Below are 14,934 nucleotides of genomic sequence, written 5' to 3' on the forward strand. Positions count from 1 at the left end.
ATCACTCATGCTTCCCGATTTCAAAAACTTGACTACATCACAATAATCAAGACAATGTAGTATTGGCAAAGATAGATGTATGTAGATCCACAGAATGCAATTTAAAGTCCAGAAATAGATCCTCATGTTTATAGCAAATTATTTAAGACAAAGATGCTAAAACATTTTAATGGAGGGAAAATTTTTTTTCAACTCATATCCACATGAAAAACAATGAAGTTGGATCCCCTACCTCACACCATATTAAAAAAAAAATGAACTCAAGAGTTTATCATAACTTGGTATGTGTGAGGCCCTGGGTTCAATCCCCAGCACTAAAATAAAAGCAGAACACCTCAATGGATCAAAAACTTAAGTGTAAGAGCTAATAATAAAATCTTAGAAGAAAACAAGCATAAATCTTCATGACCTTGGATTAGGCAATAGTTTCTAAGATACAAAAGCAAAAAAAAAAAAAAGAAAAGAAAAAAAAAACAGATAAACTGGACCTTGCAAAAACTTTTGTACTTCAAAATACTAGCAACAAAGTGAAAAGATAGTCCACAAAATGGGAGAAAATATTTACAAATCATATCCCTGACAAGGGTCTAATAACCTCAAAATATAAAGAACTCCTATAATTCAACAATACAAATGATCCAATTTTTTTTAAATGGACAAAGGATTTGAATAGACACTTCTCCAAAGAAGATACACAAGTGGCCAATAAGAACAAGAAAAGATGCTCAACATCATTAGGCCTCAAGGAAATGCATATTAAAACTATGAGATACTGTTTCATAGCCAGTTGGATAGCTATAACCAAAAAGACAGAAAATAGCAATAAAAATTGAACCCCTTGTAACACTGCTGGTGTAAAATGTAAAATGATACAGTATCTTTGAAAATAGTCTGGAAGTTTCTCAAACATGTTACATACAAAGTTATCACATGATCCAGCTCTCTTGATAATGGTTAACTGATTTTCCAGCATAAACAAAGCTATCTTTTTCTTCTAAATGTTAGTATGTGCGAGAAATTTTTAAAAAAGAAAATAAAAACCTCAGTGTACATAGAGTAGTTTCTTTTGATTTTTAAAATTAGAACCATATATACTCAAACTCAGGCTATTGAGGACCTTTAGAATTTAAATCATTCTGCATGGCTGTCTTTTCTAGCTTCAAGAATTTACAAAAGGTTAACCATTTTCATAGCATTTCTCACATTGCTCTGCCTTATTAAACTGAGTGTGTTTGGTGTGTCTTCAAAGATTCTAGTTATTCCCTGTGCACTGTCATCTGCCCTATTTTCTTTACACAGGAGTCTCAAAAATTTAACTTCTTGCCTGGGTTTTCCTCACTAGATTGCATCCTTCAAATCAGACCTCACGTAGCCTTCCTGCCTTCCTAGAACTTACTGTAGTTGTGATTCATGTTTATTAGCCAATTCTTTGATTACCCTGTCAGCTCCCTGAAGACAACACCATTGCTCATTTTGGGCTCACAACTGCAACCTGATCTGACATTGTCAGAGACAATGAATAAACTATGGTCAGGGTGGTGTAACAGTGCCCCCCTCTCTCTCCTGATTTCCTGCCCTAATCTGCAAAGGACTTAGAATCCACTGTATGTAAAGATAGAGACTGCAGAATAGTACGTGGGGGACCTGATCAGATGCATAGAGTATATACAAATTACAGTGAATCCACTTTGTGAAATCTGACTTTGAGACACAAAAGTTTTTGATTCTATTTGATTCAAATGACTGAAGTTACAGGCCACTGGAGAGAGATGTGTGCCCAACAGAAAAATGTAAGCTGCTGAGCTGACAAAAGGGGCTAAAACCAGATTTGGAGACTATTCAGCAATTTAAGATTAAGCAATTTAAGATTATCCAATTTGGATATCCAATTTATTTGGAAAAAAATTTGGATAATTTGGCAACTGGCATGAAGCTATAAGACACTACAAGAAAACCGTGAGGACTCTGCTTATCAGTGTTTCTAGCACATAACCATCTGCCAATTACTAGTTAAAACTAGCTGCCATATTCTACCTAGGGAACTTTCAGAGTTCATATGAACCATATTAACAAAATCATTTTTTTAAACTGAAATTACCCATTATTTATAAAATGTCCTTTAACGTATTAGGTGTCTTGTCAATCATGTTCCCCAAATATTAACAATCTGTAGGTCCACATCACAAGCAGTTATTTATACCTCAAAGTCTAAAATTCTATTTATAAGCATACGAGTGAGCAATTGCTTTAAATAAATTTAAGTAATTTTAATGATAACATGACTTAATAAAAAGATTCTTTTTCTCCATCAATATTTAAAGTGGTCACTCACCTGTATTGAAAGCTGTAAATAGGTTTTTTCTTGAAGGACCTAAAACATAAAAGAAATATATGTAAAATGCACATATATTTTATTGGAAATACCACACAAAAACCAAACTATTTTGTAATAAGAATGGTTTTATTTTCAAAAACAATCCATTAACCTAAACTTTAGGTTTCAGGTAAGAAATACTACTGAGATGAAATCACTTTTTATCAAGCATGTTTTAAGTAAATGATATTCCAAGTGTGATCCAAAATAATAGTTTAAGAGTGATATGAACTCATCACAAATTACAGTTTTTAAGTGGGCAGTTTTAATGGGCCAAGCCACATTATTTTTTAAAATCAAGAACAGCTAAAGTTCATTTTTTTAATGTCACTGAACTATGAAAAGTAAATGGATGTGCAGATTATTTAAAAAACAGTACTGAATGCACACATTTTCTAAGCACATAGTATTATCTCCCATTGCTATCAGGGCAAAGGGGCCAGACTTTTTATAAAAGACTAGTGTGCCTTCTCAAAGTGCCAACTTCTATTCAGTTGTGAAGAAAAGCACACTTAATGCATTTTCTCCAAACTGATACAGTATAAAATACAACCAGGAATGGCAACTGGCAGAAGAAAACTGCGAGGACTCTGCTTATCAGTATTTCTAGCCCATAACCATCTGCCAATTACCAGTTAAAACTAGCTGCCATATTCTATCTAGGGAACTTTAGAAGATGATTATCTCTTCAAATATGTGACCGTTATAAATGGAAAGCACTGATTCCCCTTCAAATCAAACCTCTGTGATATAAAACTTATAAATTAAATGGTGAGGTACTTCAGAATACTGGAGTTCCCTGGTCCACAAAATCATCAGGGGAAGCTCTAAGTTTTTTTCTGAAAGTTACCACAGTATCAGAGTTTGACAGTTTTTTTTTTTTTTTCAGTCACTGTTGTGCACATTATGGGGTTTTATCATCATCAATAAAAACTACAATTCACATCCTGATGCTATCCCAGGAAAGGGCCATTTGACGCCTCAGAAATGTATTTAAGAGCATGGACAAATGAGAAACGGATGGCACACTCAAGAATTTTTGTTCTAATACTTGCAATTGTCTCTTCAATTAGGTAGCAAGAAGAAAGTGTTGATAAACAGTCAATAGGTCCATTACCTTTAAGTTACCACATGATCACACACACACACACACACACACACGAATACACGGAGATATATACATACAGACACACACACACACACGCACAAATACACTAAACTGTTCAGAATGCTGAGCAATGGATACTCTCATACTACTGTTAGAGAGTAACTCCTTTTTAGAAAGTTACTTAGAAATACATACTAACAAAGAGATTCATACAGTTAAACCTAGTAATTCTCCTTTCAAGAATATCAGGAGGAAGTAATTAGAATCTGAAACAATGAGCAATGATTCATATTGAAAGATGTTCATCTCAGTATTATGTACCACAATAGAAGTCAGATACTATCCAATATAAACTAACTAGACCACCATACAATGGAAAGTACATCACCATTAAAAGTGAAAGAAACTCTCACAATATACTATTAATTACTAAAAAGCAAGATACTAAAGGATGAATACACTATGATCTTGATATTGTTGAAACAAAAACAAAACCTTGTTTATATATATAGGAAAACAATTAGAAGGAAATGTAATGGTAATTGGTGGCTGACAGAATCAACAAAGACTTTTCATGTTTCTGTTTTCCAAATTCTCTAATATAAAAACAGGTCTCATTTTGTGGGTTGATTCTCTCATTTACATTTATTCTTTCAGTTAAGCAATCTTTCAATTCACTAAGAACAAAGAAGACTTTTTTCTGATTTGTTATATATGACAATGGAATGTCACATTTCGTATTACATATATAAAGCACAATTGTTCATATCTCTGGTTGTATACAAAGTATGTTCACACTATTCGTGTCTTCATACATGTACTTTGGATAATGATGTCCACCACATTCCACCACCATTTCTAACTCGGTGTCCCCTCCTTCCTCTCCCACCTCCCTACCCTATTCCTCCCATCTCCCCCTCCCTATCTCATATGAAACAGCTTGATGCTGTTTGTTTTATTGAATCATAATAATAGCCATTACTTATCAGGTGGTTAGTATGTGCCCAATACTGTTAGAACAAGGAAGACTTCTGATGTGTGTTATACCCACTGTGAGAAACTTATGTGAAAACATTGCATGTGAAGTATATACATGTGAAGAATATATAAGCATGTTTTATAAACCCAAAGAATTATTCTTAGCAGCTACAGCAATTATAGTGAGTGACATAGGAAAGATTAGAGATAAAGAGCAGAGAGAAATGAACATGGTCTTGGAACAAAGATAAGAAATTAATAACCATGAAACACTGACAGAAAGCAAATCAAATTTCTACTCCTTTATGTCTCATGCTCTAGAGTGTTACAATAATTTAACTCTTAACTTTTGCTACTTTCACCTTATACCCTTCTTTTACCTGTGGACTTTTATATAACAGGTTTTATTTACAGAACCTACTAAATCTCATAACAAGAACAACTCTCTCAGTGTCAAATGTATTCTATCTCCTTATTCAATACCTTTTTTTTTTTAATGCGAAATATACCATAAACCTAATTGTCAAATTTTAACTTCCTACAAGTCAAGGACTCTACATGTCTTACTCTCCTTCTATCCATACTAAAGACCATACCTTTTGGAGGAGTTTTTAGCAAGTGCACCTGAGCTCTGGGTACCAAAGGCTTCAAATATAAGGATCCTGAGCCATTCTGAAATGCTGGTTTTGGAGGTTTCTCCTCATACTTGATGGCAGCAGCATTACCAGCTGTAATAAAATAGAAAAGTACTTTTCATAAGTAAATAAAGTATCAATCTTTCACAGTTACTCCTTCTTCCTTGAATCAACAAATGCTCATTGAGCACCTATAATGTGCCGGTCATTACTGAGTGTTGGATATACAAAGGGAGTTCATGTTTTCAATCTTGTATCTTCAAGGACACAAAGTAATGCTATAACCAGTGTGACCATACATTCTGGCTTGCCTGGCATTATCCAAGCTTATGCATCTTGTACAGTTCAACCTTCATCCCAGATAAAAATTGGGAGGTAGATTCTATGGCTACCCATGCTACGTAACAATCATGCCCAAGGTGCAGACAGGAGAAGCATACATCTCCACAGGTACAAGGCAGAGTACAGCTAGCCAGCTACATTAATGACACAAGAACAATCAGACAAAACTCTAAATTCCAACATGAGATCTGGTTATGATCCCTTGTTGCTGCAGCAAGAATCTGAAATGCCAACAGCTGATCTCTTATAAAGGTGCCTAGCCCCAAAGCAAAAAAGATCAAAGGGACTCCGACCTAAATAAAAATCACCTTCTATATTACATGGAAAAGTTTCTCCTCTACCAATAGACTTGATTTTTTATTTTTATGTTTTAAATTTGTTTTAGTTGTAGATAAACACAATATTTTTATTTTATTTATTTATGTGGTGCTGAGGATCGAACCCAGTGCCTCTGCATGCGAGGCAAGCGCTCAACCACTGAGCCACAACCCCAGCCCGATTTTTTATTGTTTTTAAATAATTTTCAACATCTAATGCTACTCTGCTATTCGGCCCTATGTTAACACATTTCTTAATTACCTCTTTGATGCCTTCCCTCACCTTACACTTTCAGCAAAGGTTAAGATGTTTACCTTGTTTACAAATACATTATCAATGTGAAGATAGCTAGAAAGTTTTTGTAGGCAAAACTATCCTAATTCCTACAATAGTGCTCATAACTGTCACACTGGAAACTTGTTAAAAAAAAAAAAAAAACCAAGCAATTATGCTCCCCTGATCCTCATCCAATTCTTGTACAATAAGCCATCTGTGAATTCTTCTTGTGCACAGATAACTTTTCTAATATTAGGTCAAATCACTCAGAGCCTTCCCTCCTGCTGACAAGCTGCTGTCACTTTCCTGACCTTTTCTCCAATTCTCACCTTCCCCAGCACCTAGAGCCTGTTTTTCCAAAAGTTGACAGGAAGCTAAGGGAAATGACAGACCTAAAGGTGCTACTACTGTAAAATTCAACATCACTTTCTAGTAGATGTACAGGGAATGTTATAGTCTTAAAATGACAGACTCAAAATTTCATAGGTTATTTTCTAATAAAATGGTTATCAGGCTTCAATGAGCATTCCAGTTTTTGTAAAATTGAATCCAATAAAGGAAGAAAATGATGTTATTAGAATCTTAACCATGATTAATAACAATTAGGATTTTAGTCTTGCTTTTCTGTAAGCAATTTTTGTTATATTTAGCAGCAAACAAATCAAGCCACGTGTTCCATTAAATTTATGAAAATAATATAAAACTGTATGATTCTGCATTCATGCTTTTCTTCTCTAAGCTTTAGACCTGCACTTCGCAAAAGAATTTAGTAAAAATATTTCTTACTGAAGCAAAGGACATATTTGTCATGAGGTGTGACATTCATGTCTGCTAATTCTCTATCATATGCAAAACAAGCTCAATACAACAGCCCCTAGCACCAGATCCCTCATCAGCTTTGGGACATACAAGAATTAAAACTCATATTTCAAGCATAAAATGTCTGCATCTTACTCAGATACAAACACTTTTGTATCTTTATGGCTTACTTACATATTTAGGTAAAAATATACATATATACTGTATGGTGATCCATTATATATGAATCCCACTTAGTGAGGCAAATTGTTACCCCGAACATACTTTTATGACCCAACACCCAAATACCTTTCAATTCTCAAAACATTCTACTCCAGCTGGCTCTTGCTTTTTAGTCAATGCCATCTTGAAGGATGAGGCATGATGCCCTTAAAATATTTCTCCTACTTTCTATTTTGGTTCCTAACATGGCAGCATGGTATCCTGATGCTATCTAAACATTTCCTCATCCAGAGTTATTATTCCCAGATGAGGAACTCTTTGGTGGCAATGATATAGTAAGAGAAACATAACCAATGTTCAAGCAATGGAACCAGGAGCTGGGATATTCAAGCTCTGGTCCTGACTTGGCCACTGCCTCCCTGTGCTATAACACATGGACCCACCAACCCATCACGGTACTCAGACCTACGAAGGCCAGATGCATCCTCAGAATCATCCTGGCACAGTGCTCCTGGGGCCTTGACCACCCCAGGACACTTGAACTGTGGATTCAATATGTGAATTCTACATGTGATCACTCAAGTCTCAGCTCTAATATGTAGTTTTAGAATTATGTTGTCATCTTTAGTCCTATCTAAATTATGCTGAAGTAATGGACTCTCCGGAATATTTATTTTCATTTCCCCAAGGCAAAATGTGCTTCACATGAAATGAGAGAGAGAGAGAGAAAAAACAATCAAAAAAGAAAATGAAACAATCTTCTCAAAGTCTAAGCAGAAGAAATAATTTTACTTTTAGAAAAAGGATTTATCAGGGGCTAGGACTGTAGCTCAGCCTAGCATGCACAAGACCCTCAGTTTGATTCCCAGCACTGCAAAGCAACCAAACAACAAAAATAACAAAAACTTATCAGTCCAGTTTATGTGTAAATTAACTACATTCTAGCATATATTTGAAATTAGTGTGGTTTTTTGTTTACTGAATTATGTATATACACACAGAGCCAACCTTCTGTTCATTTCTTGAATTTTTTTGTGAATCAGTTTCACACTCCCCACTGTGCCAGATCATCTGCCCACCTGGCTTAAAATCAAATCACTACTGAAAGCCTAAGCTTTAGGATTTCAAAAGCAAAATATTCAACTTTGTAATAATGAGAATGTCTCACATATACATCAGAAAAACAAGGGGAACAAAAAAGTGTTCTGGATTAAATTTCCATATTAAACAGTCCACACATAAGCGCATAAGTAGAAATGTAGCTTGTGATGCAGAGCTGGCTGCCTCTCCCAGCCTCGTCACCTATGGCAGACATTACTAGTCAAACAAAGCTTCCCCTCGGAGCCTGGAAGCAGCCTGAGAAAGTGGCAGCATTGCACTTCCTGGAGATTCTTATCAACTGACCAATGTTGGCGGGCAAGTTCATACTCACTTGCCATTTTCCTGCCATGACAACCAAACAAAAAACAGGGTAAACAAGACTCCTTCTCTCTACCGGCTTAATCACCTGAACAACTCAGAACACCCTCCTTCCAAACTATCAGGCACCCTCTTATTGCAATGAAGGCAATAAAGTCAGTCAGACATTTGCTGTGAATGGCTTCTGAAGATGATCTAGCCCTTCCCCTCTCATTCCTCAGATGAGAAGACTGAGGCAAAGAGAATGATCATCCAACTTCACCAGAACTGGCAGGGAAACTAGGATGAGCTTGAGGTGAGTGTCCTTTTCTATGTGCCACCCCTACCCCGCATCCAGGCAGCCAGGGCTAGCCATAAAGGTGATAGAAAAGAACACCTATTTCTTTATTTAGTCTTCTGATCTATTTCCAAGAGAATGCAAACAGCTTCAGTTTGCATCTCATACACTGCCCTGCACCATCTGCCCTCAAAAATAAACATGCTTTTGTGGCCGAAGTGAAAAGGGAAGGAAGTCTCTGGACTTCAGATTCCTGCCAATGTGGCAAAATTGTACACTCTCTCAAGACCTAAATTGCACAATGCTCTATAAACCTTCAACTGTATTCAACACCCAGAATATATCATTTATCCTTATCCAATTACTTTAAAGGTCTTAAAAACTGGATGCTAGGTATCTGACTCTAAAAAGAGCTTATGATATTTAACCTCAATAAATGAGTGTGTCTGGTTATAGAAACTATTGTGCAATGTTTTATGCTAATATCCAAAGGAAACCATCTTCATGACTTTCAATCTTTCTATGTTTAAAAACATACACATATAAAATGCCCGCCAAAACTCTGAAATAAGAAAAATTATTGTCTTACACACATCTTCATTCATTTATGTTATTTCTATAGGGTCCCAAAGTACTGAGGACTAGATGCTAATTTCACAATAGCACTACACTACACCTCAGAAGTTCTTAAATGATGCTGCCACCATTTGTCACATCACAAAGAAATGAACAAAGCAAAAAAACAACATCCTTTAAAAGGGTTCAAATGCTTAAGCCAATAAGAATCAAAACACTAATCAATAGATTATTTCCTAACATGACCCTCCATTTTGAGAAGCAGGAAAATTCCAAATCAAAATTAGTTTTTGCATATCTTGAGGTAGTCTTTAAAAATTTGCACATTTAGTACTTTTATATGAAACACGTGTTAATTATAATTGAAGAAATTAATCAAAGATGTGATGTTTCAATTATAATTGTAGTGAAGTATTTTTCTATATTTGTACAACCACAAACTACATATACAAAAGCTACTAATAAGAAATTAAACTATCAAATAGTCTTTGAGAATAGCATCATTTTATATGCCAAGAATACTGACAATGCTTCTAAATTACATTTAATAAGAATCTCAAAATACACAAAATATACAATGAAATTTGTTCTATACAGAAGTATTCACATCTTAAATATATTTAAATATGCCTAAGAAATACTATAGTTAACACAAATTACAAGTTACAAAGATAACAATCAAGAGGTCCTAAGACCAATTTATTGAATAGAAATTCAAGCATGCTTACAAAGAAAAGAATCAAACCAGAAATCATCGACCTACTTCTTTTCCCAGTAAACGTAGCTAACAAAGGGATTATACAAAGGCTGTAGGATCCCACGACCAGCAGTGTCAATAAGGTAGCATCATAGTGCCTCTCTGAACCAGCCGGTGGGGTGAGTGAAGAATTGATAAAGATTTTTGAAGAAATATCAGTTTCTGTACAACTGCGAAATCCTCCTGGTACAGTCATTTAAAAGGATCAAAGCAAGCTCAATCAGGAAAAACTGCAGCCATGCTCACTCTCGTGTCCCTCATGCTTGCTCTTAGTGAATTAGAATGGAGGGGAGGAAAAAAAAAAAAATCTGTGCGCTCCAAGGCACTACACAAAACAGATTAAACCAGCTAGCAAATCAAACTAAGAAAGAGACTCACTGATTTGAATGCTTAATCTGCAACAGAGACACATCGCCACTAGACAGCTCTGTGGGTGTATGGTGAACCCCTTTGTTAACAGACAAAAAGGAATGACAAAAGCATTTTACAGCCTCCTTAGGAGTGTCAGACATGGTCCTGAGGCAGTGTCCAAGCCAACATGGCTGTCGATGGAAAACGCTGGGTGACAGCACTAGAAAATGCATCTGCTTCCAGTCCAGTGTCACAAACCCTATCTCTGCGGGTACTTGGTGATTCTGTTTTGGCAGTTTGTTTTTAAAATTCACACTGTAGAACAAAGAAGGCTGGAAGGGAAATAATCTTAAAATAATACACGTGTGAATTACCTTTTCAAATTCTGAGAATAATCGGTTGCATGCAAACCCTTCTGATGTTTGCCCCAAATTCAACTAATAAATAGATCATAGTCCTGTTAAGATTTAGATAATATATTCCAGTATTGCTAATGTGTTCATTTGCTGCTACTTAAATTTGTGTATGAGACCAGCTACTGCTGTTTAAGTGACTTGTCAGAAATGTGCTGTCATTATCTCAATGACTGATCCTTCATAAACCATTCTGTCACATACCTGCTGTGTGACTTTGGACCTGTAACAACATCTCTGAGCTTCAACTATTTCATATATAAAAACAAGATAACGGACGTCATTTGAGGGAAAAATATGAAATAATGTATAGTAGCCCTGCTACTATTTTATATTCAGAAAGATTCAATAAGCATTATTCCACTTTGTCCTTATCTCCTCACCAAAAAGAAGAAACTGATTTGGTCTTAAAAGGGAGAGAATCCTCCACTCCTCCCCACATGTTTGTATCTTGTTTTACCTGATATTTTGATCACAAATGTAAATGTCTTCGTTCTCCTCAATTACTTTTTAAAATTTGTTCATTTTAGTTATACATGACAATAGAATGTATTGTGACACAGTATACATGTATGGGTCTCCTCAACTACGTGTTACAGTAAGGACCGTTTCATTGATATCCTGTATTCCTCACTACACCTATCATGATGGGGTCTGGGCAGAGTAGGCACTCCAAGAGGGTCTGAATTAGTTCACAAATTATTTTGTGAGTTAATTTGAGGAGGAAATGAAAAAATAAGTGCTGACTCCATTACATTTTTCAAATGAAAAGGAAAGCTTAATTAATTTGCTTTACTAATTAACTTTTTACACAGAAAACAGAAGAACTTTAAAAATATGCTCTATTTCAATTATTTAGAATTAGGCTTGAAGTTACAGCATATTAGTTATACTGCATGAATCTAGCATCTAAAGTAAAAGTTATACAAAATACATCTACAAGAAAGTCTTTTACAATCTCTCTGAGCTCCACTTGGGTTCCAAGAGCCTCTACATTGCTATTCTTTTGTTAAACCCCAAAATACCACTGACTGAAATGATGCTTTTCAGACTCCTTCATGAAAAAACACAACAGGTGCCTCAACACATCATCATTTCAGTGCTTCAAAGCACATTCATCAACAGAGAATGTTTAATAAAGAATTCATACTCCTTGCCAAACTTTCTGAACAATTCCAAAGAAGCATTATGCAGATTTTCTCCTAAATACAGAATCAAAAATTCTATTACTTGTTTATAGAGCATTGTTTTTTAAAAATATATAAATACTGTTCCAACCACCCCCCAATTTTGACACGAGAGCAACTTACAATTAGTGCTGTAGGTGCTCAGATCACTGTGGGTGCTGGCAATGGACCGGTTGCTTCCTGTCCTCCGCAGCACAGAACTTTTCACAGATGCCTTGGATTTGGGAAGTGGCCTAGGCAAGTTCACCCAAGATGGCTGTGCAGATTTCAAGCATGTAGGTTTTCCTTGGGATTTAAAAAAGAAAAAAGCACATTTCATTTTGAAAGCTGGCACATTCGGTTTTGTAAACTCAAACTTCTTCACTATCTGCAGAGTCAGAATACAAAATGAATATTCAGGATCATGTAACTCCAGATGAAGGATGAAAGCTTCACCCAGGCTTTTTATTTTCAAGGCTTTAGAGACAGAAGAGCATAAATGAGGAGGCAATCAGGCTATGAGAAGTGTGGCTGTAACCCTGCACCCTGAAGTAACTGACGTGCACGCGTCCTCTCTGAAGTAGAAAACAGATCAGAGAATCTTGTGAGAAAGCTTTCAGCAAAGTTGAAATCAAAGCAGAAACAAATTGATATGAACCCCCTCCGTACATTAATACAAAAATAAATGACTCAATGCACATGTTAGGCTACCAAATAAACTATAAAAGTGAAAAATTTTAAAGCAACCAAAACAGAAACACCAATTTGATCTGAGAAAAAATTCATTTGGAAAATGCCTAATGCCTAACACCAGGTGGTGCTACATTATTAGTATTTTTAAGATCCACCTCTTCATCTTTACTCACCAGCTTGCCAAACATACCACACCACACTTTCTAAACTCTTCCTTGTGGCAAGTTTCCACTTACTTGTGAAATATGCATGTTTCCTATCCTCAGACATCTTTGAAGGCACACCATGCTTATGCTCAGACCTACTACTAAAGGCACGAGCACAGCCCAAGCTCAAGTCTTTGATCACAACTCTCTTCAAACTCATTTTCTTAAAGAGTCTCTTTTATTTACTTTACTCCATGCCTTACACAGATGAATCCCAAATTCTCACCTGCAGCACCACCCACCTGGATCCCAGTGCCACTCAGGTTTTAAATTCCTTTTTGGGTGTTTCAACTCCCATCTGTATATGCTAGATTCTAGCTCCACTTTTCCTTTTTCACAAGCCCAAAACATTGCAATGGTGTTTTTTCCTCAGATCCCCATACCATCGGTCACTCTATGCTACTAGTATCACCAAGGACACCAAGGGTAGAAAAAGACCTTTGAAGAAAATATTGTCATGTTTTACCAATGGCACCACAAGTGAGTAAAATCATGCTCATTCCCTTATCTTAGGGATTTCAGTAATAAAAATCACATCTTAATGGAGAAAAAAAAAAACCCCAGCTACTTAGGTCAGGCATCTGAAGCCTCCAACAGGAAGCCTCCCCATCACCAGCCTCACCCCATAGTGTTCTTGTATATCAGTGTTTGTTCTGCTCCATTCAACCCAGTGTTCTGACATCAGGATACAGATACACCATGTGTTATTACACTTGGTTGAGCACACCATTTCTATCCTTCCATCACTTCCAACTCTATCACCTTTATCTCCTGAACATGAAAATTAAGGTCATGACCCCAAGCTAAAGTTTGGGATTTCCCACTATCTACAATATGCTGACATTTTAAATTCTCTTAATTAATATTTAATTTTAAGTGCATAAAAGGGAGTCCTAGGATTGGTTTCTACCAAGTGCTGTTCCCTTGTTCCCCTGCCCTCTACATACACACATACACGTACACACATACACACACACACACACACACACCCTTATTTGTCTTTTTCCAGGTCATCCTACTCTATTCTCCTCTTATGCCCTCTGTGTGACTGAACTGGGCTCCCTCACCCAGTTCCCATTTCTGCCCTGTGAATACAGGGTCAGCTGATAATTCTCTCATAAATCCTTGCTAGGACACACTTACAGCTCCACTCTAGGTCTACTGATCCATAACCTGCATTTTAACAAGGTCCCCAGATAATGAAAACACACATTAAATTTCAGAAGTGCTGCTGACAATCCTAAGGATGTTGAGCCTCTCCTGCCAGGGCACCCTTCCCTGTGAGGTCCACCCCTTGCCTTGCGCTCACCCCACACGCCTGCTTCTGCCACCAACTAATTCCACAGGTCTCCTAGACTACTTGCTAAGGTCCCTGAGAACAGGAAGAACGTCTTATTCAAATCTGTAGCTTAGACCTAGCACTGGTGTGGAGTATGGAGTGAGAACATGTGTTTGCTGAATTGACTTTTCTTTCAATGCCAAGAGTAAATAATAAATGTAGATAACGTGTTCCCTCATCATCCACGTGAAAGCATGAAGCACTGTACCCCTCTGAACAAGCCTCTTCAGTCCTTTAAAACGGTTAGCAAATATCGGATATTCAAATACCTATCTGATCTTTCATTTATATTTGCCATCAGTTTTACTAGCTTTTAGAGGAAAGGAAAAATTGATTTGGGGAATAAAAATTTACCAAACTATTACACCTTCAGCAGAAACGTTCTAATGAATCATCATCAGAAATAGTGAGCAGGGCTGGGCAAGTAACAGATTAAAATTTCCGGGGCCAGAGCTCCAATGTAGTCAAGGCTCAACAGGTTTTGAAGTCACTTATTCTTCAGAAAGGTATGCTTCACAGAACTGCTTCTGAAAGCATTGTAAGTTTACAGACTCAGCGTGCCTCAGAATTACTAGAGACCTGGACCTTTACTGATTCTACACATAGCCTACACCAAAAGTGCACTTACCCCAGAGCCCAAATGCCATTCCAAGTCTCCATGTCCCTCCCCTCTACCTAATGGCAACTTGTAGTCCCTGCAAAGTCTGCTGGAAAAAGAAAAAAAG

At 36.5% G+C, this 14,934-nt stretch overlaps 1 protein-coding gene and 1 long non-coding RNA gene across 5 annotated transcripts in view; one reads left to right on the forward strand and one right to left on the reverse strand.

Moving 5' to 3' along the window:
- Mtus1 (microtubule associated scaffold protein 1) overlaps positions 1-14,934 on the reverse strand; it is a 143,834-nt gene that overhangs the window by 57,562 nt on the left and 71,338 nt on the right. For all 3 annotated transcript variants that reach the window (XM_048791827.1, XM_015486065.2, XM_015486064.2), the window contains exons 4-6: positions 12,116-12,277; positions 5,057-5,188; positions 2,333-2,371 (exon numbers count right to left, since the gene is read on the reverse strand). In XM_048791827.1, the coding sequence (XP_048647784.1) occupies positions 2,333-2,371; positions 5,057-5,188; positions 12,116-12,277 (333 nt within the window). The remainder of the gene's footprint in view (positions 1-2,332; positions 2,372-5,056; positions 5,189-12,115; positions 12,278-14,934) is intronic.
- LOC125612879 overlaps positions 7,836-14,934 on the forward strand; it is a 44,898-nt gene continuing 37,799 nt past the window's right edge. Inside the window, exons 1-2 of one of the 2 annotated variants that reach the window (XR_007343356.1) lie at positions 7,836-8,726; positions 10,532-11,094. This is a non-coding gene — a long non-coding RNA (uncharacterized LOC125612879). Of the gene's footprint in view, positions 8,727-10,531; positions 11,095-14,934 lie in introns of those variants that run through there. The other variant, XR_007343355.1, reaches the window with a different exon arrangement.

Source organism: Marmota marmota, unplaced genomic scaffold, assembly GCF_001458135.2.
Source record: "Marmota marmota marmota unplaced genomic scaffold, marMar, whole genome shotgun sequence".
NCBI classification, from domain to species: Eukaryota; Metazoa; Chordata; class Mammalia; order Rodentia; family Sciuridae; genus Marmota; species Marmota marmota.